The sequence below is a fragment of the Juglans regia genome, chromosome 2 (genome assembly GCF_001411555.2).
Source record: "Juglans regia cultivar Chandler chromosome 2, Walnut 2.0, whole genome shotgun sequence".
NCBI lineage: Eukaryota > Viridiplantae > Streptophyta > Magnoliopsida > Fagales > Juglandaceae > Juglans > Juglans regia.
The window spans coordinates 34,914,999-34,940,859 of NC_049902.1; the positions used below are offsets into that span (position 1 = coordinate 34,914,999).

The window sequence follows — 25,861 nt, forward strand, 5'->3', positions numbered from 1 at the left end:
TTTTAAAATAATTTAATTTTTTTATTTATTATTCATATATTAAATATTTAATAACAAAAATTAAAATTAAAAAATATGTGATATGTGAAGGTTATATAAATAGTAAAAAATTACGTAGATCTTTTCTTTGTTGAATGTCATCTCTCCCTTCCGCCTGCTCGCTCTTTTTCTCCTTTAAACTTGTTACGTCAGTAGATGTCACGATGGCATGCCCCCCTCTCTCTCGTCTCTCTCATACACGCAACGCGCACGCACACGGCACATCCAGGGTAGATAATGTGTCATTTTCCCATCCTTGGTAATTTATAATAAATGGAACTTTTTTTGGAAAGAAATGGAACTAATTACGTGTATATATCTTACTCTTGGTAGATAATGGCTGTCATATATATATATATATATAAGAAATATCTGACTCTATTAATCAAACAACAAACATATCATTGGCGTACGTATAAGTCTACCAAATCAATGTACTTTTTAACTTTTTTTTTATACATTGCGGTCACTCAGTGATTTGCAGAATTTTTTCTATATTTATACCATTCATAGTGAGCTCAGTTTCTTGGAAGATCGATATGCCCCATCTGCCAGAGACAGACGTACAGACTGATCTATCATGTTTGCATCACCGCCCACATCCCTTTGCATGATTGCAAGTCCTTTAAATCAGGAGGATCTGAGAAGCCATGCGCAGATCAAAAGCTACGCCTATTCAGAGATATTTGGTGATCATTACCCTCCACCAGAGCCAAACGCCGAGCTCAATCGCTCAACACCATGCACGTCAATTAGCAGCGACCCCACCATGATAAAGAAACTTTACCACAATGCTAACGAGCGAGATCGTCGCAAGAAGATGAACAATTTGTATCTTACTCTGCGTTCTTTACTTGATCCTGCGGCTGATCAAACGGTACACATGCAAAATCTTTCTATATTTTTGTTTTGGTTTTCTTTACATCAGTTTCATGGGAACAAATTAAAGGAAGAAAGCTCAAGCAGCCACTAGAAGAGTTTCCAATGCTGGCCTACTTTGATTGTCATGGGGAAGTATTTAAGTAGTGGAAAACATGATTATTAGTCCTAGGAAATTAGGGATGCAACTTTTTTCCCTTGATATCTTGCCAGTTGCCAATACGGCCCATGTCGAGATTCTCTTTTGCGAAGCAGCTGGTCATGTTACCTGCTTAATTATTTTAACAACAGTAATATAATATACAAGTTTAGAGAAATTCAGGACAAGTTCTTTATAAAAAAAAAAATGAATCCAAATAGTTTTTATTTTTATTTTTTACTTTATAATTTTTCAAAATGGAGTATATTTTTTTATAAAAGTTTGTTCATGATTTATCTATTTGAGACTTTGTATAAATCATATATTTACCAGCTAACTTTTTGAGAAAATCAAATTAGTATAGACACGATAATTGATTCGATTCGTATTCTTTCTAAGCATGATCTTTTGTGTTGTTGCCCTCGATCGACGATTTTGGTCTGGTGCTCGATCTGCTGGGTAAACTACAGTACTAATTGGTGTTCAGCACAAGAACTTATTAAGCAATATTATATCCCATTTATTTGTGGTTTTCATGTAATCATGATTATGATTATTGCTGATGTTGGTTGTTGCAGAAAAAATTAAGTATTCCGGCCACAGTTTCACGCGTGGTAAAATTCATACCAGAACTACGACAGCAAGTAGAGGGGCTGATTCAAAAGAAGGAAGAGCTTTTATCAAGCATTTCTAGGCTGGGAGAACAAATTCATCTGCAAGAATATCAAAGGCATCATGATATGTCATCTCGCAGCTCTTTATCTGCTGTTTCGACAAATTGGCTTAACGATAGCGAAGTTACGATACAGATATCCACATATAAAGTTCAGAAGAGTCCATTAGCTGAGATCTTGCTTAGTTTAGAGGAAGATGGGTTTCTACTGCTAAATGCTTCTTCCTTTGGGTCCTTCGGATCAGGAAGGGTCTTTTATAATTTGCACCTCCAGGTATATGTAATTTTCATGTATCGTTTTATTCACTGGTTCTTCTTTCGACCAAAATTAAATGGATAATTATATACGTACGAACAAACAGTTAGTTTGTAAGTTGTGCTCAATTTCCACCTCTAGATCATGTCAAATTAATACAACTTCATTTTTACTTCGAGAAAAAAGAACTATGTTTTAACTTACCTTTTCAGTCTATTCACTTGTTTCTTAGACAATGATGATATGGTCTCGTTTGGTTATAGAAACATTCTCAATTTATTTTGTCTCATTATTATAATTTTTTCAAATTGATTTCATACAAAATATAATAAATAATTTAACTTTTTTAAATTTTAAAATAATAAGAATATTAAAAAAATAAGATTTTATTCAAACTCATTTAAAATAATTTCATCTTATTATCCAAACGAGCCCATACTTGTTTATATGTGTTTTCATATATTTGGAATATTCTACAGGTGGAAAGGACCAGTAGATTGGAGCGTGAAGTAGTTTTGAATGAGAAGCTCAAGTCATTATATGAAAAGGGAAAAGAGTTCATGAATCACGAATATATTGGCTCTATACATTTCAAGGATTTACCTATTAATTAAGTCTTGATAGGATCATGTTTATTGATCCTTGGCTTATTTAAGATGATTAGGCGGAACCAGTTCGAATTTGATTAAGTCTTGTTTTTTTTTTAATTTTATTCGAATATGAGTTGAGGATGAGCTTATTATAATACCCTTTATGTTCTCGAACAATTCATTTAATATTTGAGCATGTTTGAACAGCTATTTAATGATGACAAAATATATTCATGTGCCTTGTAAGTTTATCCACAAATGTTGAAAAATAAAGTTTGGGTTAGATATATTATATTTATTATACGAACTCTCAAGTACCGTCGTCTTATATTTTTTAATATTTACGATATTTTCATTGTAGAGTAAAAAATGATACTAAAAAATAATAGATACAAAATTATTCATAATTTAATTTTTATACATACTATAATTTAATAACCAATCATAATTTTATTTCAAATAAATAACTTTGTATTTTAATATTTGACCATGGAGACTCCGAATCCCTAACGTAATAGAAAGAAAAACTACATAGAAGGAGGCCATAGCCAATAGGTTATCTATTCCACATAATAACTAGGTTGTACATACTACATATGTCGTTCCTTAATACCATAAGGCAGGGCCATAGATTCAGCACCACAGCTAGAAAAGAATAGGCTCAAATTAAAATCTACGGGCCTATATCTTCTTCTTGGACCGGTTTTTCTGTTTCCATCAAGTTGATCCAGTGTCTGTGCTGGGTCCAAAGGCCCATGATATATAGGTGTCCATGATGGCTTTAGGTGAAGTTTAGATAGTGAATTGAGATGAAAGTTGAATAAAATATTATTTTTTAATATTATTATTATTTTAAGATTTAAAAAAGTTAAATTATTTATTATATTTTATATAAAAATTTTTAAAAAATATAATAATTAAATAAGATAAATTAAGATTAACTCTAAATCCAAACGGGACAGTACAGAGAACAATGAAAATTGTTTATTACGAAAACTTATTTGCAAGTGAGTATGATAGTCACTCTTGGTGTTATTCACACCAATTTACAACTAAAAAGACGCGTATAACTTCGTCTATATTTTATAATTTTTTCTTCTTGAGTAATATTATATATAATTTTTAGAATATATAAGTACAGCACAATTTTATTAAAAAAGTAAATAAATTTAAGACCTACATTAAACAAAATTATTTTTTAATGGTGAGTTTTACTTTTTTTCAATAAATCAAGTGTACGAGATTTGTATATTTTTAAAATTGTATCTAACATTACTATTTTTTCTTAATCCAAGGTCCATAAAAAAAAAGCATAGTATAGTTTAACTTTTCATTCATTCAGACAGAAGTATTCGTATTCCTTAGTAAGTTAGTCCTTACCACGTCCGAGCCTCCGGTAGCGGAAAGAGAATTCGTATGGACCATAAAATGAAAGATAGATTGGGTAAAAATTTCTGGTGCTTTTGGTTTGGTGGAAGAAAGCTTGAGCCGTGGGAAAGAAGAGATTAATGTTGAAATTTCGCAACATAAGATGTACGGAGGAATTGACAGCAATCCTTATCAACTTGGAATACCTTCAAAACCAGTCAAAACAAATTGATCAGCTTTTCCCGGAAAACAACAATATTTTGAATGTGACCAAACACAATAACATAAACAAACTGGCTGCATTATGAAGGAAACTTCAACCCGGCTAGCTTTTCGTGTGGTCCCTTTTTATTATTATTATTATTTTTTTCTCGCTTTCCCTCGTGACCTCAATGATCGTCTACATGCATGGTGGGGATAAATGTGGTCCTGTTCTATATTCGACCAATATCAGACTAAATTATAATGAGGGGCTCCATATATAGAATCATGATACTCTCTGTCTGAAGAATAAACAAAGCCCAGCCACTCTTATACCGGATTTTTTTATTTTATTTTATTTTATTTTCACTTTTTCGGTATAAAATTCAAGAACTGAAAAAAAGAAATATAAATAAGTAAACAAAAAAAATCTCAAACATTTAATTTGTTTGAAGGGTGGTTCAAGTATATATCATTTTCCTTGGACTGATAATATTGCTCCTGCATATAACACATACATGACTTGTGCCATTACGTAAAATGTAACAACACTTTTTATCATTTCTGAATTATTTTTTATTTTTGTAAAGAGAGATTCAATGGTTATTGGGCATGCAGTGCCAGCCCATCATTTCCTCTAATTCCTTATTAATTATATTCCAATAGTACCATATTTGTGATGAATAGCTAGCTAGCTTGATCAAATGATTCATGACCCAAACAAAAAACCGTAGCAACTAAATGGTACCAGTTTCTCGTGATCAGTGTTCATTGGAGGTATGCATTTCTGCCCTTTATTTGAAACAATACTGTTTAATTGAAACATTTTCTCGAAATTGGAGTAAATTAGAATGGAAGACTAGAAAGGTGAGGCCGAAGAGCCAAGTTTGCAAAGGATATTAGAAGGTACTAGTACTATAAATAAAGAAATTATAAAAAAAAAAATTACAAAATATCATAATTTGACTTTTTTTTTAAATATATAATTTAGGTTACGTTTAATTGTAAGACTCAATTGAATTTAATCTAATTTTAAGTTGAATATAACATCTAAACACTTAACTCTTAAATTACTAAATTCATCTCAACCCAAAAATTCCTTACACGTGATACTTATAATCTTTTTCAACTTTTTATAAAAAATATTAAACTCATTTTAATATCTAAATATATTTTAAATTCAATTTAGATAGACTTTACATAATTTTTTTTTATTATTTAATTTATTATTATTCATAAATAATTAAATTCAACTCAACATTTAAACGTAATCTTAATATATCATATCTGTTATATATACAATTAAAATAATTTTGAGATCTTAAATTATTACGCAAGTCTAAATTTTCAAATATTTTTTACTGACCAATTATTTTACATGATCGAGAATGGTCCAATACCAAATTAAAAGAGGGACATTTTGGCCCCGGGGAAGCATTCCTGACCATCAATCAAATAATAGAGTGTTTTTTTATAATCTTGTCTTGAAATCAATCAGCATTAAAAATCATAATGCAGAAGCTATCAGTCATGAGTCTTCAATGCGGAAGCAGCTGAAACAATAATAATAGATAGTGTTACGGCCTTACTAGAAGATCGACTATCCATGAGTGGTGGGGCTTTTCTGTTCACATTGTGGCCGGACATGTCGCGAATCAAATCATGTCTGTGATCGGTAAAGCAGCGAGAATATTGGCTTCATTGGCTTGGGTCAAGCAAACCTTGATTATTTAATTTGTTTTCAAATTTCCTTTTATATTACGTAGTTAAGAAAATATTTAAATAAATATAAATCATTAAATCTATCTCTTTTTATTAATTTAAGAAAAAATTTTCTCAGCAATCAATTCACATATTCTACACCACACACTTAACGTAACAAACCGGATTAATCATCAATGAAAATATAAAAACACAAAAATCAACTCTAAATTCTCTCTTTGTTAATTTGTTTTTTGCGCCTTTGCATGTTGAAAATTTGATAAAAAAATAAAGTGAAAATAAAGCCAATCCAAAACTTGAAAAGAGAGAGCCGGAGGAGAGAGAGAAGGGGGCGGGGTTGGTGAGAGAGAGCTTGAAGAGAGAGAGATTCACATAATGGAAATAGATTTCGAAAAAAAATAGAGATGAGGATGGGGTCCTGACAGGAAAAAAGGAGAGGAGTGCGATGCATGTAGCAGTGATCTTAATTTAAATTTTTTGAAAAATGGATGATTTCACGTAATATCAATCTATTAGAATAAATGTGTTAAGATTGAGCTTATATTTTATTTATTTAATTAAATATTTCATATGTTATACTCAATTATATATTGAGTGAGAGTCTGATACACACGTAAGAAGGATATTAAGACAAATATAAATGATTAAATATTTCTCTTTCCATTAGATTTAAGGACACAAGTGATTGTTGGCTCAAAATGTCTAACTTAATGTTTATGTAATTTTTATTGTCACTGTTTGCAAAATATACATGCCCCGTCATAAAGTATTGCTTTATTTTCAATGTCAAAATATTCTTCAAACCCCAATATATATTGAAGTAGAAAGGATCAACGTGATCCGTTTTCTAATCATATCACGTCACGAATTATGAGGAATATATATATATGCATGCCAGCCAGTACTTACAATTCTCTATATATATAACTACGCCTACTCGGCAGTGTCAAATTATACACAGCTAATTATCTCTCAGCTTTCTCTCTCCTTGGTACTGAATTAGATAAGAAAACAAAGAAGTTGTGATGTCTAAATCTGCCAGATCACATATCTATACCTATCAAATTGATGACGCTAATTAATCTTTCATTGTCATTGGGTTAACTCATTAATTTTACCCTCACGTTTCTCATAAAGCTAGCTAGGTTAATTTTTATTTATTTACTTTTTATCAGTTATACAGTCAATTTCAAAATGGATACATCATATATATTAATATAGACAAATAGATCAGCATGCAGATCAAGGAATATTAATCGATCATTATTCGAGGCCTTCCTTTCCAAAATGCATGACATGAACATAATTGGAGGAAAAAATAAACTGTGATTTCAAATATTATAATAGTCTAATGTATAAGAGTAAAATTACTATTTATTCATGTTCATAATTTATTATGGAATTTAAATTATATTAAAAATTTAAATTAATTAGATAATTTTTTTTTCTTAAAAATGTTCAGTAAAACTTCATTTATTTAATGATGAAAAAATAGTATTTTATAAATTAAAGTTGAAAGTGTATGATATAATATTATTCTCTTAAAAATGTTCAATAAAACTTTATCTTTTATTTAATGATGAAAAATTAGTATTTTATAAATTAAAGTTAATTTTAAGTGTATGATAGAATATTTATATTTTAATTATTTATTTTATGTTAGTTTAAATCAATATTTAAACTTTTACCGTTAGATTAAATTTAAAGATTAAAGATGAAGGGTTGGAATTTAAAGCTTAAAAACTAACATTTTCTCCCACTTTTCCTTTCTCCTGATCTCTCCTTCCCCACGCACGTTTGCCTAATTTAGTTATCATATTTAAATTATGTTAAAACTTTAATTATTTATATGGTTTTAATTTCTTAAAAATATTTAGTAAAATTTTATCATTTATTTAATGATGGAATATTAGTATTTAATAAATTAAATTTGACAGTTTATGTATGATATGATATTTATATATTAATTATTTAAATTTTAAATTAGTTTAAATTAATGTTTAAATTTCTATTGTTAGATCAAATCTAAGAATTTAAAATGAAAGGTTGAGATTAATTTCTTAAAAATATTTAATAAAATTTCATCGTTTATTTAATTTATTTCAATATTTTTAATTAAATTAATATTTATGCATATTCAAATTAGTATTTTAATATTTTATTGTTAAATCATTTTGAAGACCCCAAGACGAAGGAACTGGATAAATACCTATAACCTCTTCCTTCTCCCTCACTTTTTCCTCCCCTCTCTCTCTCTCTCTCTCCTCCCTCAGCTCACGCGTACGCGGTACGTTGCCCCTCTCCCAGCCGAATCTTCCTCTGCCCAGCTCGACGCCGTCGTACGTCGATGAGCCTCACTGCCCCTTCCACCGGCACCACCTCACTCCGGCGAGTCCCCCCACACCGGTCTCCCTCTCTCACGCTCTCTCTTCCTCTCTCTTGACTGTGCACAGTCCGAATGGGTTTGATGTTGCCGTGCCGCCGTGCACCATTCTTCGGCGCCACCACCTCCACGGTAGCCTCCTCTGCCACCGGCCATCCCCTTCCAGCGAGCTCGACCTCCATCTCCCTGCCGTTTGCTCCCACGAAATCCACCTCTCTCTTGCACGGGTTCTCCACACTCACGACGGAGCTCCACCTCCTCTGGCCACCGCACCACCATCGGGACCTCCTTTCGCCACCGACCACCTCTCGTAGCCATCCACACGTCCAGCCGAGCCACCATGCATGCTCACATTCCCTCACGGACGCCCACTCCCCCTTAGGCCACCTTCACCACCGTGATTTGTGTGGTGATTTTTTTATTATTTTATGGTATTTTTGTTGTGATTTTGTGGTATTTTTTTAATTTGTGGTATTTTGTGATGATTTTATGGTGATTTTGCCGTGATTTTGCTCCGAGGATGCAGAGAGGGACGCGGAGATATAGTGATTTTGCCTTGGTTTTGTGATTTTGCTGTGTTTATCACTGTTCACGATTACTGTTTACAACTACTGTTCACGTTATAGCTTCTTTTAAGTATAAGGAGATATATATATATATATATGTATATATATAAATAGTCGATAGATCATACTTATAGTTAATATGGAGTTTCTGTTGAATCCATGCCCTGTTGACTACTCAGCACTCATCTCCCAGCGCTTAGCACCCCAACGCCCACAGTTACCAATTGAATGCAAATAAATGCATTCATACAGGTAGGTGATATATGATCGTCTATAAATTGAAGCTTCATACAATAGCTTCAGACACAGTCAAGGAGAAAAGAAAAGGGAGAGACTCGGGAGAGCTTTGAGAGAAAATAAGAGAGTTGGGTTGAGTAGAATGTGATCCTCCTCTTCTGTAATATTTTTTTGTGTTCTACTATTTATTAGTGAAGTTCTTTTCTGTGAATGTAAGCAGTTATCGAACCACGTTAAATTTTTAGTATCACTGAGTGCAAGAGTGTGCTATTTTATTTCTACTTTTATTCCTTCCGCTGTATTAATTTTCCCAACAGTTCCCTAGCTAGCTAATTCCTACATGCAGCGTTCGATCTTGTGAAGGAAGTTGAAGCTCCACTAAACCGATCGTGATTTACTAATATTGTCATATTGAACATGATTGCCCTTAGTCGGACTACGTACGTACGTACCAAGGATAGGGACTTTGGGGTTGGTGTGACGTTAATTATAATGAATATTGCTCGATTTCTTTTTAGTTATTTCTTCCACGTACGGTAATACATATGTCATAGTGCCGTTTATATATGAGAGAGAGAGAGAGAGAGAGAGAGAGAGAGAGAGAGAGAGAGAGAGAGAGAGAGAGAGGTTCCAGGTTAATTACAAAATAGAAGGTACATATATAGTAGTACTAGTTGATGAGTTCTAATGGCTAAAGGTACTCCTCAATCAATTGGCAGGAAAACTTGAATTGATATAAGGTCAAGCAATGCATGCATTTACGATAATTGATGAAGAAACAAACAAGATAACGAAGCTGCATCGAACCTGACCTTTTCGAACTTATTTGCGAACCAACTCACATCCCTAGTCCCTTTCCTTACCTTCCTTGCTGGCCTACCCATGCTCGTATTAATCTCTCTCTCTCTCTCTCTCTCTCTCTCTCTGTCTATTACGTTCCCGAAATACCCTTAATTTATTGTAATATCAAGTTTATGGCATGATGAGATAAATGATTAGGTTTTCTACCTATCAAGAATTTTGGCTGCTATTTTTTTTTTCTAAAAGCAAATTATTACGAACGTACTTTAAAATGTGGATATTCTATAAAATGATGATATTTTTATAAGATATTTTTATAAAAATACGTTTTATTTAATGCATAGTTGGGTAAAAAATTATAAAAAGGAATTATTGTACGTGTACTTATCATGAACCTTGCTTATAATCTTCCGTACATATGCATAAATAGTTTCTGCCGATGTTGGTACTGAGAATGAGATTAAGATATCGATCAAACAACTTGAAACTTTCTTTTAGATTCGATTTTAAGAATTATCAGTAATTTTGTATGTTTTCCATGATCAGCTTGAATCTTTAATCATGTCTGACAAAATGGAGCCAAATCACCCTTTAGGAGGGGCCCTGATCTAAAGGACAATCCGTGGTTTGGGGCCCTCCCAGATCGGAGCACATCGATCTGGTTTTATTTCTTATCTTAGAATCATTGGCAATATGGGATTGAAAAAGGAAGAATAAAAAAGAGATAAATAATGCACAGTTAGGGCCCCTCCAAAATAATCGTGGTACATGCCTATATGGTTGAACAATGTGTTTCTTCCTAATCCTAGCTATGGTCTCTGGCCTTTATATGAAATTTGACTGTTGATCAGGTTTAATTTAGAGACAAAATCTGGGTAAATTTTTGAAGAAAAATCATTCATTTCAGTTTAGTTTAAGAATATGATCCTCAAATGTAAAACCAATTCCAAAATCTCAAAAGGCTCATTTTAGTCGACCATATAGTATATATAAGTCCCCACAGAATACGTCCGGACATGCATGCAGCTCTGCCTGGCGTATTTTGACTGAACATTAGTATTGGTTTCATCTTTAAAATCAAATCTTTATTTAAAGATTGATTTTACATATTAAAAAAAACTCTCATATTGAATTATACATTTTTAAACTAAATAATAATAAAATATTAGTATTCTTAAAATTATTATTTTTTATATATTTTACAATGAGTACGGCTACATCTACAAATAATTAGCACCATGTGCTCAAAAATATCAATTCCATATATCTAAATATTACCAATTTCATATATCAAAATGATCAATTTTATCAATAAATATATATTAATATGTATTAAAAAACATTTTGTATCATCAACTTAACACAAATTTTATAAATCGAAATCATCTTAATACAAATTTCATGAAATTGATTTTAATGAGTACGAGAGAGAAAAAAAATATTAAAAATAAAGTTTAATGAGTGAATAGTATTCCTTCAAACTAACTATATAAAAATTTAGAGATGCATAAGTTAATGTAGATGAATTTAAAAACATATTATGTAAATATGAAGATGAAAATTAATATGAATAAGCCATCGTTAGTGCTTTAAAAAATCTAGTTTTTATTTATTTATTTTTTTTTTAAGAAAAATGCCATTATGCAGTGATCTAGTTATACTGCTCATTTTATCCTACGTACGAGATTTATTAAAAAAATTAAAAATGGTAAAAGCTAAAAAAACCTAGGACATTACAGTATTTACCTTCTTGCATTTTGAATATATTTTATTTTTTTACTTTTAATAAACTACGTATCATGTGGTACTAGTGCGGCCACGTCAATAGAGTAAAATGAACTGTATTATTGGAGCCGCATAATAGCGATTAAAAAACTTTATATGATAATTATATTATATATATATATATATATATATATTAAAGAAAAATACAAGGGAAATTTAGATAATAAGTTGAAATGAGACGAGATGATGAGATGAAATGAAAAGTTAAATATAAAAATATTATTTTTATTTTAAAAATTGAATTATTTATTATATTTTATATGAAAATTTAAAAAAATTATAATAATTAGATAAAATGAAATAAATTAAAAGGCTCTCTCAATTAATCCAAACAATCCCGTAAATAAGTACTATATTATAGGTGTTTACGTATATGTAATGTGGAGAATGAACGTGCACGGATGAGAAGGCTGGACTGCCTCCATGCATCTGTGATTCTGTTTACACTTTACAGCCTAGCTGGATTTGAAAACGGAATCATCCAAACACCAGCAGCGCTTCCCGTCTTTTCCATGGGGAAAAAAGTACCTTTCTCCTTGATGAAATGAGCAGTATTGGAAATAAAATGTATGATTCTCATTGATCTGGCCGTGCAGTGGTGGTATTAATTGCTGATCCTCCTCCTAATTATTAGTTTGCTCTCAAATAGAACACTTTGTAGCAAGATAAATCCAACGATTTGCCATGCTGATGATCACTTTCGCGATTCATGATCAGCTTAATCCTTCATTCTCTACATTAAAGTACTATCTTGCAGATATTGAAAAATATTGTCCAATAGAATACAATCACGACGATTTATCATAGAAATACGATAATTTGCTTGATCACACCGATCAAATCATGATTTCTTATGATCCTGTATTTCGGAGTCGTACAAGGGCGTCATGATTAGGGCGTTCAAAAATCGAATCTCCTTTTTTTTTTTTTTTATAGGTTAATTCAAAATCTTTATGATCTTGACCATTTCGTGAAGAATATAATATATATGGTGAATATGCTTGTGTGGGCATATATGTATTGTTCATAATTAATTAGTTCGACTTGCGCGCAGTTAGTTAATAAATTAAATAGGGGAAAAATCTGCCTATATATAATTAATGTAGACGTACAAACAAAGAAGTTAATTAGATAAATAAATATTAGAGTAGTGCTAGGCTGCTGTCCAACAATGATTGTGCGCTGAGCATGCTGCCTATCACAAATTTTTATTTTTATTTTTTTAATATTTTTTTAACATATTAATTTTTTTTAAAATATATAAATATACTAAAAATTATTTTTTTAATCATTAACTACAAATATAAATAAATATATAAGCAGTTAAAGTGAGGAAGTAAATTAAGACGACATACTAGAATTTTTCTAAATATTAAGGGGTGCGAAGACGGTCTGACTGGGATAAAATTAATTTGCTTCTATATGTACATGATATAGATAAAATTAATATTTTTTTTATAATTTCTATAAAAAAAATAAAAGATCTAGTAAAAGAGAAATTTCATTACGTAGGGATTATTTTTATTTTCATCAATATTTCCCCGCTATATAAATATAATTCAATCCGCTCGTTATCTTCCTCTTACATCATTCATCATATATATATATATATATATATATATATATATATATAGGATCTTGCTACAGCTCCCGCTGGGGTTGTAGTGTATTTTTATATGTGTTTTTTTTAAGTTGTTTTTTATATAATTTTTTTTAATATTTTTTAATATTTTTAAAAAAATAAAATAAATTTAGAACATTATTAAAAACACTTTCTTAATCAAGAAGTAAAAAAAAAATTATTAAAAAATACTTCCTTAATCACGAAGTAAAATAAAAAATCATATAAAAATATTTTATATTTTACTTCGTGATTAAGCAAGTATTATTTAATAATATTATAAATTTTTTTATTTTTTAAAAATATTTAAAATCATTAAAAACATCTACATAAAAAAAAGAATTAAAAAATACACATAAAAAAATACACTAGAGCTCCAGCGGGAGCTCCCAGCGGGAGCCCCCAGCGGGAGCTCTAGCATTTTCCATATATATATATATAAAAGTCCTGTTAGAGTCACCGCTGCCAACTACCAACTACCGTTAGTTATAGAATTTTATTTTATTTTATTTTTTTGCTTTTTCGTACATCTATTTTTTAACACTTTTAAAGATTTAAAAAAATAAAAAAATAAAAAAATCATAATATGATTAAAAAGTATTTTATTAATCACTAAGTAAAAATTAAAAAAATCAAAACGGTAAAGTTGAGCAGTAAAATAGAGAGGGAAGAGTAGTATTATCTATATATATATATATATATATATATATATATATATATATATATATACTAGCAGTGGTAAACTTGCAGAGCACGTTTGCCACATCTGCCAAAATTGAAGAAAAAAATAAAATGTAACTTCAAATATTAAAATAATCTAATGTATAAAAATAAAATTATTATTTATTATTAAATTTAAATTATATTAAAAATTTAAATTAATTAGATAGTTTTTTTTTTCTTAAAAATGTACAGTAAAATTTCATCATTTATTTAATGATGAAAAATTAGTATTTTATAAATTAAAGTTTATTTTTAGTGTATGATATAATATTATTCTCTTAAAAATGTTCAGTAAAACTTTATCTTTTATTTAATGATGAAAAATTAGTATTTTATAAATTGAAATTAATTTCAAGTGTATGATAGAATATTTATATTTTAATTATCTATTTTATGTTAGTTTAAATCAATATTTAAACTTCTATCGTTAGATTAAATCTAAAAATTAAAGATGAAGAGTTATAATTTAAAACCTATAAACCAATATTTTTTCCCACTTTTCCTTTCTCATTCTCTCTCATTCCCCACGCACGATTGTGGTATTACGTTCCACATTGGCATTCACACAGACGAACCCAAAAAGAAACAGAAAAACAAAACAAACATGAAAAAAAAACCTCTTTACTATTCATTACTATTGATGAACAATCATGAACAATATAGGAATATGCGAAAAAAAAATCACACAGCATCTTTACTGTTCATTAATGTTGATGAACAGTAATAGGATAGCCTCTTTTAATATATAGACAGTATATATATAAATTGAAGTTAATTTTAAGTATATGATATAATATTTATATTTTAATTATCTATTTTATGTTATTTTAAATTAATAGTTAAATTTTTACCGTTAGATTAAATCTAAAAATTAAAGATGAAGGGTTGAAATTTAAAATCTAAAAACTAATATTTTTCTTCACTTTTCTTTTCTCTCTCATTCTCCACGTATGATTGTAGTATTACGTCGCACATTGGTATTCATACGAAAAAAAAAAACAATAAAACTAAACAAATATGCGAGAAAACAAAATAAAAAAATAAAAACATTTTTACTATTTATTACTATTAATAAATAATAATAAATAGTACACATATAGACGCTTTTAAATAATAGGCAGATATTATCCACTTTAGTTCTCTTGATTCGACGTTATCGTCACGATCGTGAGAAAGGTTTTTCCCCTAAAAAAGCTGAACTACTGACTCGGATGGCTAAAAAATGCCAGAAGCCCAAGCATATATAATCTGATATAATAATGCTTGCATTGCGAATATTGATTCTTATTTTCTTTGTTGCTGTTTCTCTTTGATCTTCATCAGATTATCTACTAGCTATTAATCTCATATATATTATATATATATAGACGAGTGCGTGATCTAATTGAATCATCTTGGAATGTGATAATATATAATCTCTCTCGTGAGTTAATATTGGAAAACAATCAACCGGACTCGCATTATAATCCTGGAAGGCAAGTACTTGTTGGATGATATTAATTATGCAGTGATTCAAATTAATAATTACCACATGATCACATGGAACTGGAGCTTCTCCTCCATTGCATGAGATAGATATTTTGTGGCTCAACATGCAAAATCTCAAACCATGCCAGCTATATATCAAGATGTGAAATGATTTTTACAAGTTGTAAATATACAAATTCTATGCAAGCCTTTATAAAAAAAAAATAGATCTTACTTTAAAAAAAATTATTTTTTATTAATAAAAATTATTTTTTTACAAAAAAATAATCTAAAATTTATCTATTTAAAATTTGTATTAACGTTACTCTAATTCGCGCATTGCGCACAATCTGATAAAATGGGCCGCAGCTAGCTTCCAATGGTTCACGTGGAAGCATTCCCAACACTAGGCAAACGTACGTACAGTTACGTTTGAGCATGGCACTGTGTGTATCCTGGGCTGTAGATATGTTGCTCATGAAAAAGTATCAAGAAATAATTGACTCAGACAGATCAAAATCTACTGACACATACAATTAACCTAGACAGCTAGCTATTGCCATCCGATGATATCAAGCACCAGCAATAATGTCATCACATGCATGTATGTCGACCCCTCTCATGATATTAGAAGTCATTCCTCTTCACAAGAATCCAGGAGGGGACATGCGCAAGCCATACGTAAATAAACGTCTCTAAACCCTCAACAAAGTACTATTCAGAAGCTCACAATTACGGCCTCCATATATAGTACAAGATTAACGACAAAGAAATCCACGCACGTTATCTCCCCCATCATGCGAATAGTAATTATAAAGGAGATCAGGTATTTTCTTTCGAGTTTTGCTACACAATTTTATCTATATTCCACATTTTATATTTTTTAAAATTTTTTAATTTTAATTTTAAATTATTTTATGAGTTTATTCTTTTTAAATTATTTTAAATTTTTTATTCATTATTTATATCATAAATATTTGATAAAAGAAAAAAATAATAAAAAATATAAAAATATAAAATATGAAATATAAAAAGATTGTGAAGATTTACTCTTTTCTTAATTTGCTGACTTAATTTAGACAACGATGTTTCTTACCGTTGGACCCTCAGGTAAATGTGTTCTCAGACTTATAGGAGTCTAACCTAATAACGGCCTATGCATTATATTCGTATAAATGATTTAAGTGGAAAAATAATTAATCGCCAGCGGATCAGAACCGGAGGACAATCTGGTACATTCAACAAAATTTGTCATTTTCCTAATACTCTATCTCTCCCCAAGTTCCACCTCTCCAATTATTGTTTCTTTTATATATGGCTTTCAATCCCACCCTGTAAATATCTGTGCTTGCTCCATATTACTTACAAATTAAATAAGCTCGCTCTCTCTCTCTCTCTCTCTCTCTCTCTCTCTCCATGGCTAGTGAGCAGGAAATCTCAAATGCTTCGCGCATGCACTACATGACCGATGACGACCACAGCGATACTAGTAGTGAAGAGGAAGAAGTAGCAGAAGAAGAAGATCATGGAGACGAAAATGAAAGCACGCATATTAGTGACTGTAAAAACAATATGTATTTCATGTGCGTGCCTCGCCGGAGGCCGGGAGGGTGGTCCCTAGGGCAGGTCTTGGACCCGAGGGCCAAGTGGGTTCAAGAATGGAACAGGGTGTTCCTCTTGGTGTGCGCCACGGGACTCTTCGTCGACCCTCTCTTCTTTTACGCATTGTCCATAAGCGACACCTGCATGTGCCTCTTCATAGATGGGTGGTTCGCCATCACGGTCACGGTGCTCCGGTGCATGACCGACGCCTTGCACGTCTGGAACATGTGGTTGCAGCTCAAGATGGCCGAACGGTCCTTTGCCGCCGGGGGTATGAGTGGGCATCTCATGCCGGATACCACTGCTCGCTCTGTGGCTCTCCGGTACTTGAAGGCCAAGAAGGGTTTTGTCTTTGATCTCTTTGTGATTCTTCCACTTCCACAGGTGAGAATTTTCTTTACATATTAATTAACCTCATTAATGATAACTTGTCATCGTTGTCGTGTCCTCATCAATATTATTTATTATAAATTTCATTACCAGGAGGATTCCAGTTATAGCCACACAAACATATCATGCCATTTTGTCAGCTAGTGTTTGAGGCGATGACAAGTGCATGACATTAGTTGTTTTATCCATGCAGATTACTCCCTCACTCATAATCTTGCATTCAGAACATGTGATGTAACCATGTCCTTTCCTCGTGTTTTAGAAGGGGTATATAATATATATTCATGTTTTAAAGTTCCACTCATATAATTTCTCATTTTAAGTAATAATATTATGGGCAATAATTCTGCACATTAATTTTTATTATTATTCGCATGTTTCTTAAATATAATGTGTGCGTTAACTTTCATGACAGTAAAAAAGTAATTTGTTTAGATCATTTAGTCTCTTAATTGGGATAACTTTATGTTAAGTTCTAATTAAATCTTAATTTTCTCAAGTTAAATAGTTACGTACGTAGTAACTATCTCTTTTAACTTTTTCTTCATTGATGATCATTAGTGTATCTTACTAAGTTTTCAATTTTTTTTTTTTTTTACCAACTTCTATGTTGATATACCTCTCTTATCTTTAATTTTATTAGTAAATATTATCTTGATAAAAGAATGATATAACAAGTTTTGAGTTATCTATTCATGGTCTAATTAAAAATACTAATAGAATTTTAAGAAGTCTATCGTGAAGTTACCATGGCCTCTTTTCATGAAGTCATGTACGCAATTTTTGGGCTTGGACTTCCTATTTCTAACACAACTATGAGAAGTGTACCTATGTATGCGTAGTGCTCCCCAATATTCGATAATAGCGACTGATCTTGTACTTGGGGAATAAGATATATATATGCATGATCATAACGTAATTGGCACATGCTGCATAACTCGATCGACCTTTTTTATGAGAAAAAATTGATCAATAATTTTCTATACAAAGAAAATGATGTGAGCAGCATCAGGTCCTTGATAAAGTAGATCAACGACAGAAAACTAAAATTTACCATAAGCAATTTATAACATGCGAATGTGCGCAAGTTTTACTGGAAAAAAAACTATGTTATCATAGAAGCACATGCATGCATGGGAAACTGATCTCACTCCCCTAATATAAGCCACTTGTACTCCACAAAATATCTAACTCGGCTTTTTTCATAGAAGAGACTAGCTAGCTATATACATTTTTCCAGATTAGGCGTCATGTCTAATATTTTTCTTGTCCCGGGCCCAAAAACCTATTAATGGATGAATCCAGCTAAGGTTGATTTGATGCTGCATAATATCATTTCTCACATAGCTAGGAGTCTTTTAAATACTTATAGGAGTCTTGGGGCAGGCACGTACGTACGTTTGGTGATCAGTGAATACAGATGGGGTTTTTTTGGCTTACGTAATTACCTAGCTAATTAACTAGGTGCTCGAATTTATAGTTTTCCACTGGCAGATAACAACTGGGGAAATACAATTTATCTTCCATTAATTACAGAAAGTGTCATTTCTTAAGAAAGAAAATGTCAGAATAGTTTTTGCTCTTATTGGGGGCCGGGCTAGCTATATATGAAAATTCTCGTAAGTCACTATTTATCAATACTCTATTCTATGTTTCACTCTATAAAAAATATTTTTATATTCTATAAAAAACACCACATGTCTTATGAAAAAATTATAAGTATTGAGCGTGAGTGTGAATAGTAATTAATGTGCAGTACATCATATTAGCATACCATGAAAATATCCTTTCTGCATTCACAACATGAATTGGGATATCTTGATCACCTTGTATGTGTGGGTGCATGTGTTTATGTATGTATGTATGTATGTATGTATCCTTATTGATCTGGTTCCATGGATATAGAACGTTGACGTGCAAGATGAAGCCGAATTAATGTGCTATAATATCCCACATTTGGAACTTGCTAGTAATAAATGCCTTCAATGAAATTTGGGGTAATAATTTCAAATACACATATTATATATATATAGAGAGAGAGCTTTTATTGTTTAATTATATACTATAATACTACTAACAAAATGAACATATTAATGCAGGTTGTTTTATGGGTTGCTATTCCCTCTCTTCTGGAAAGAGGACAAATAACCATTGTGATGACGGTTTACTTAATCATATTTCTTTTCCAATATCTACCAAAGATCTACCATGCTGTCCGCCTCTTGCGTCGCATGCAAAACCTCTCTGGCTACATCTTTGGAACAGTTTGGTGGGGAATAGCCCTCAACTTGATTGCATATTTCGTAGCCTCGCATGTAAGTTTTATTTCCCTTTTTCCGGTGCATTATTTCGTAGCCTCGCATGTAAGTTCCTTTCCTATGAAAGTTATATATGATCCCTTAGTTTGTCGCTTAGGCTTTAACGAGTACGTACCAATTATTCAAATAATTAAAGAGCTAGCAGTAAAAATATAAAAGATGAAAAGACTGGGGAATGTCACGAATGCTGCATGTACGTACAAAGCTAAACCATAAACTAATAGTTATGCGCCATCATGTGAACCAAAAAAAAAAGGTATCATCCAGCTTGTACTTTTTTAATAAAAAAAGAAATAAACTAGAATAACGTCGTAACTTAAGATATAAAGACTAGCTAGAATCTTCATCTTAATTAATTATATATTACAGTTCAAACTGTTCAAGTCTTACGTTGATTAATAGGTAGAGAAAGTAACCAAAAGAAAAAGCCTTTTGCAAAGCAAATGTGAGAGAATTTTTCAAGGGGTGAAAATACAGGAAGTGTAGTGCATGCAGGGGCATCGTGATCCATGTGATGGTACCAGCTCGATCCTGAAAGGTAATATATATATAATTAAGCCAACAGACTTACAAATGTTTATTCACATGATACGTACAGAAGTTCTATGTCAAATTCAAACGGTCACGAGCTTGATTCTTCTTTTGAAATCTTGGTACGTAGCAGGCACTAGGCAGTACTAGACCTAGCTAGAAGCCTCATCACTGAGTAACAAAATTCGTGTTTTACTACATGATCTATATATAGGACTGCTAATTACTTCGAAAAGAAAAATTCCGAGATTGAACTCATCCTTTAATTTCTCTAAAATAAATAAAGAATGGCTTTTTACTGAAAAAAAAAACTCTATTTTTTATGAATATGAACTCCATAATCAAATAATTCTTGTTTAGAAGTACTTGGCCTCTGACGCTCAAGTTTTTGAGACTACATATGTTTCACTGTTTTTTCCTTTAACTATGTATGTGTACGTACGCGTCAGGCGGCGGGAGCATGTTGGTACTTGCTAGGAATCCAAAGAGCTACACAATGCCTGAAAGAGCAATGCAGAGCAACTAATAGTTGTGGTACTTTCAGAATGCTATCTTGTAAAGAACCTATATATTACGGAACAACAAGCATGGTGAGAGATGGAGCTAGATTGTTATGGGCAGAGAACAAGCAAGCAAGGTCTACCTGCTTAGAAAGCTCTGAGAATTATCAGTATGGAGCCTATAAATGGACTGTTCAAATTGTTACAAACGATAGCCGCTTGGAGAAGATACTTTTTCCCATCTTTTGGGGTCTAATGACTCTTAGGTACTATATATTTTCCTTCCCCTCCTACGTTAATTTTGCTTTATCCTTCAACACGGTAAGCGTTAAGTAATGTCTACGCGTTTTCTTAATTTTTTCTTTCCCAGCAAGTTTTGTTTGGTAGTTAATAATTAAACAGATGGAGTGGACATTGGGGTGAGAAAAAATGGGGCATAAAAAGTTACTTAAACAGTTCTTTAAGTGCTTTAATTATATGCCTAAAGGTATTATGTCTTATGATAATTATTATGTCTTCTGCATGCACATCGCTTTTTACCGGCCACCTCTCAAATCATATATCTTTGACGTTTATATATATATGCGTGGGGCTAGCTTCATGTGTGGATAGACACAGAACTGGATGGATGCTAACTTGTTTCGAGAGGGGCATATATAGATTCGTCAAAGCAGTTCTTTTTTAGCATTATGATATTGCTAATCAATCATTATTTGTCTAAAGATCATCTGGGAATATTAAAAACAAGAGTACTTTATATGCCTAAAGATTTTGGCTTATTCGCATCGATCGCCTTCCATGCCCTTTCAAATCATCCGTGTCTTTGACGTATGCTTATGTCTTTTTCACTTGCATGTGGATAAATAGGCTCGATCGGTCAAATCAGTTCTTTTCCGAATATTTTGATATTGCTAATCGTTTCTTTTTATGAGCAGCACCTTTGGGAACTTGGAGAGCACTACAGAATGGTTAGAAGTTGTTTTCAATATCATCGTTCTAACCAGTGGACTCCTTTTGGTCACCATGTTGATTGGAAATATCAAGGTAATGCTTCATGCCAAAATTTAACCGCACAGTAAGCTCTGCATATTATCATATAGAAAAAAAACCTATGTTCATAATTTTTTTTCCAACAGTTTGAGACAATTGAGTTTATGGCATAAGTGGATATTATATTTGGCAAATCATTATATTAATCTAATAAATGAATTGAAAAGGTGATTTTCTGTTAGTAAGACGGAAAATAATAGTTCACTTTTTGCTCGTATTGAAGCATATAAATACCGTAAGAGGAGTGCTACATCTATAGACAAATTACACAAATATAATATCATAAACTGACGTGGTTTTATCTGATCAATTAGATTTATACATATATATATATATATATAATAAACTTTCCATTAATACTGAAAGCCATTACAAACAGTGTTTGTCTACCCCATGATAACGACAGATGCTATAAAATCAGGATATAACCCTTCCCACACACTAACTTTTAAGTGCCCCTTCATTTCCCATAAGTCCTACATGCTGTATATATGTTGCAATGCGGGAAAGTCTTCATCAGCTCTTGAATCTATCTGTTTAATCACATTGCCAAGCAAAGACATTGATGCTCCATTGTCTTAAAGTGCTTTAACCACTAACATTGAATCACTCTCAATAATCAGATTAGAAATCCCCCTATGAAGACATAGCTGCATACCTCTGAAAAGAGAAATGCTTGGGAGCAGCCGGAAGCCGCAGCACACCGTCCAAAATTTTTTTTTTCCACTCAATGCACTATGTGTGCGCAGGCTTTCATAAACAGTAGGCTTACATTTATATTTTCTCCTCTGAAAATAGCCAACAATTCTTTTCTGTTGGGTCATTGACTGCAAACTCCGTCTTGCTGGCTGCTAACAGAACTTCTCCCTTCTCATCTCTAGGAAGTATTCCCACCCCTACTCTTTGTTGATCATGAAATATAGCCCCTTCTACATTAAGCTTCAAAGCTCCTTATGGAGGAGGTGTCCAAGTCCCTTTGCTCTTCTTTTCCACAGACCTTACCTTTTTATGATCAGACCATAAGGATAGTGCATAGTGCACTACTTCATCAGGCTGAATCTTTATATTCTCATACATTCTTTGATTTCGTCTATACCAAAAGCTCCAGGCAATAAGAAAAAGCTTTTCCAGCTCATCTTTATTACCTCTAGCCTCACATGTCTAGCTAGCTCACCAAAATAAATGGATCGTACCTCAGGTTGCGTGAATAAGTTTTAATTCTCCCAACACTGTCTCCGAATAGGGCAATAATATAGTGCATGTAAAACATCTTCTACCCCATCACCATGGAAGATACAGTTTTCTTCCATCAGAACCTGCCTTTTCTTCAAGTTAGCTTTTGTTGGTAGGCCATTCTTACAAGCTCTCCAAGCGAAAACTTTCACCTTGTTTGGTATTTGTAGTTTCCACAGTACTTTCCATTTCTGCTTTTGCTCTTTTGCATTAGAACTTTCACCTTGTTTATCTTCTGTTTCCATTGATCGAAATAGTTTGTTTGCACTTTTCACACTATAAACACCACTTTTCTTTGGTTCTCAAATTAACTTATCCATTTGATCACCTGGACTCGATATAATTTTGAACACCTCTACTGTTGCTCGAACTGGAAGAAGCTGGTTAACTTTCTTTACATCCCACCAGTGTGTATTCTTATCAATGAGGACTTCCAACTTTTGATTAACATCCAAGCCAATCTCATTAACACTTCCATTTCCCACCCTCCATCTACATCCATATTTCAGGCCTCTCTTAGCCTCCCAAATTCCGCTCCAAGCATAAGATGGTGAGTAACCCAGTTTTGCTTCAAGAAAACTTGAATTGGGGAAAAATTTTGCTTTGTAAATCTTGTGCAACAAAGTGGATTCCTCACACATAATTCTCCAACCTAGAGCCATATTGAAAATTTTGAGATCTTTGAATTCCCATTCCCCCTTATTTCTTAGGTTCACACGTTTTGCGCTCCAACTAATTACCCAATGAATTTTGTTCTCCTCATTTTTCGGTACCCACCATAACTTTGACATCATCCTTTCAAGGTCCTTGTAAAATCTATCTAATCCGTTAGATTTATTTTATAATAAAAATAATTTTATAGTCTGACGTGTATAACATATTAAACCATGTCAATTTGTAAAATTATTTTTGTGTAATCTTTTGTGGATGGAGTATTTTCCTTACCGTAATGATTCCTAGTTAGATAGTTGCTTTTTTTTCCTTCGTTCTTTGTTTCCTAATAACAAATGTTGTCATTAATCCTATGGCCATGTATACATGCAGGTGTTCTTGCACGCAACTACGTCAAAGAAACAAGCAATGCAATTGAAAATGAGGAATCTAGAGTGGTGGATGAAGAAGAGGCGGCTGCCTCCAGGGTTCAGGCAGCGAGTGCGTAACTATGAGAGGCAAAGATGGGCTGCAATGCGTGGAGTTGATGAATGCGAGATGATAAGTAACCTCCCTGAAGGCCTTAGGAGGGACATAAAGTACCATCTCTGTTTGGACTTGGTTAGACAGGTAATTAATTTTTCATTTTTATTTTTTTTGCTAGACAGAGATAGGTGATTAATTAACACCATATGTTATCAATATCTCTCACCACATGAATTTTCAAATGGCAGTCTATTAATTAATAAGCTAACTTAGTCGAATCCGTTTCAGGTCCCATTGTTCCAGCACATGGATGATCTGGTCCTAGAGAACATCTGTGACCGTGTGAAGTCCCTCATATTCACCAAGGGAGAAACAGTAAGTAGCAAAATTCAAATATTTTCATCGCAACATCACTACGCCTAAGTAGTAAGGTTAACCATGAAGTTGTGTTCCATGCATGCAGATAACTAGAGAGGGCGACCCAGTTCAGAGAATGCTATTTATAGTGAGGGGTCATCTTCAAAGCAGCCAAGTTCTTCGAGATGGCGTTAAGAGTTGCTGCATGTTAGGCCCCGGAAACTTCAGTGGTGACGAACTTCTTTCATGGTGCCTCAGACGACCTTTTATCGAGCGGCTGCCGCCATCTTCATCGACATTAGTGACTATCGAAACAACGGAAGCGTTTGGGCTAGAAGCGGACGATGTGAAGTATGTTACGCAGCACTTTCGTTACACATTTGTTAACGAGAAGGTTAAGAGGAGCGCCAGATATTACTCGCCCGGGTGGAGAACATGGGCGGCCGTGGCGATTCAATTGGCATGGAGGAGGTATAGGCACCGGTTGACGCTGACATCTTTGTCATTTATTAGGCCAAGGAGGCCCGTTTCTCGGTGTTCTTCAATGGGAGAGGACAGGCTCCGGCTTTATACGGCTTTGTTAACTTCACCAAAGCCCGATCAAGATGATTTCTTCAACTATTGAAATTAATCAAAAGCTAGCTAGCTCATGTATGCAGGCTTCGTGAATATGTCACTTAATTTGCTTGATTTGGCAATAAGTACTTTACACTTCCTTGTTTCCATTACTCCGATAGAGGATAGGAAAACAATATGGCTCCTAGCTTGTTGATCTTCGATCCCTAAAATTAATTTTAGGTTAAAAATAATGGGCCGGAGGTTCGAAAGATAGTAATTGCTTGAGGGACAATTTCTTGAGGCCACCTTTACAATTTGATCGAGGTGCATGAAATTCATGGCATGAATGATGTTCTTCTTCGAAACTAGTGCACGTTCATTCCCTCGAGATCATGGATTACCTGGCCTCGTTTAAACTATCATGTGGTGTAATATATATAGTACTTTTACCTGAACGCAATTAGCCTAATTGTTAATGGTCAATGGCTTTGAGAACGGCTGATACCCGCGTACCCACCATGCTTAAACAAAGAATGTTTAATCAAGTTGAAGTATAGAGAGTTTTGGGACGAATGTCACATCTTTCTGATTATTGTTTTATTTTGGATTAACTACTAAATTGGTTCCTCTGCTTGGCCTTAAAAATAAAGCTACTCCGTGCCTTTAAATTATGGGTTTTGCTCCGTGTTTTTAAAATTAATCAAATTAATTATTAGAGTAATTTTACATACAATT

General features: G+C 32.5%; 2 protein-coding genes across 2 annotated transcripts; both read left to right on the forward strand.

Moving 5' to 3' along the window:
* Nucleotides 1–573: 573 nt before the first annotated feature.
* On the forward strand, nucleotides 574–2,799 carry LOC109013614 (transcription factor ORG2-like). The gene is made up of 3 exons (XM_018995761.2): nucleotides 574–916; nucleotides 1,636–2,004; nucleotides 2,466–2,799. The coding sequence occupies exons 1-3, from the start codon at nucleotides 620–622 to the stop codon at nucleotides 2,598–2,600; spliced, it is 801 nt and encodes a 266-aa protein (XP_018851306.1). The 5' UTR covers nucleotides 574–619; the 3' UTR covers nucleotides 2,601–2,799.
* Nucleotides 2,800–16,748: 13,949 nt separating this feature from the next.
* LOC109013984 (cyclic nucleotide-gated ion channel 4) lies at nucleotides 16,749–25,545 on the forward strand. The gene is made up of 7 exons (XM_018996276.2): nucleotides 16,749–17,436; nucleotides 19,542–19,757; nucleotides 20,741–21,057; nucleotides 21,727–21,835; nucleotides 24,119–24,355; nucleotides 24,500–24,586; nucleotides 24,675–25,545. Exons 1-7 carry the CDS (start codon nucleotides 16,867–16,869, stop codon nucleotides 25,191–25,193), a joined length of 2,055 nt encoding a protein of 684 aa, XP_018851821.1. The 5' UTR covers nucleotides 16,749–16,866; the 3' UTR covers nucleotides 25,194–25,545.
* The last annotated feature ends 316 nt before the right edge of the window (nucleotides 25,546–25,861 follow it).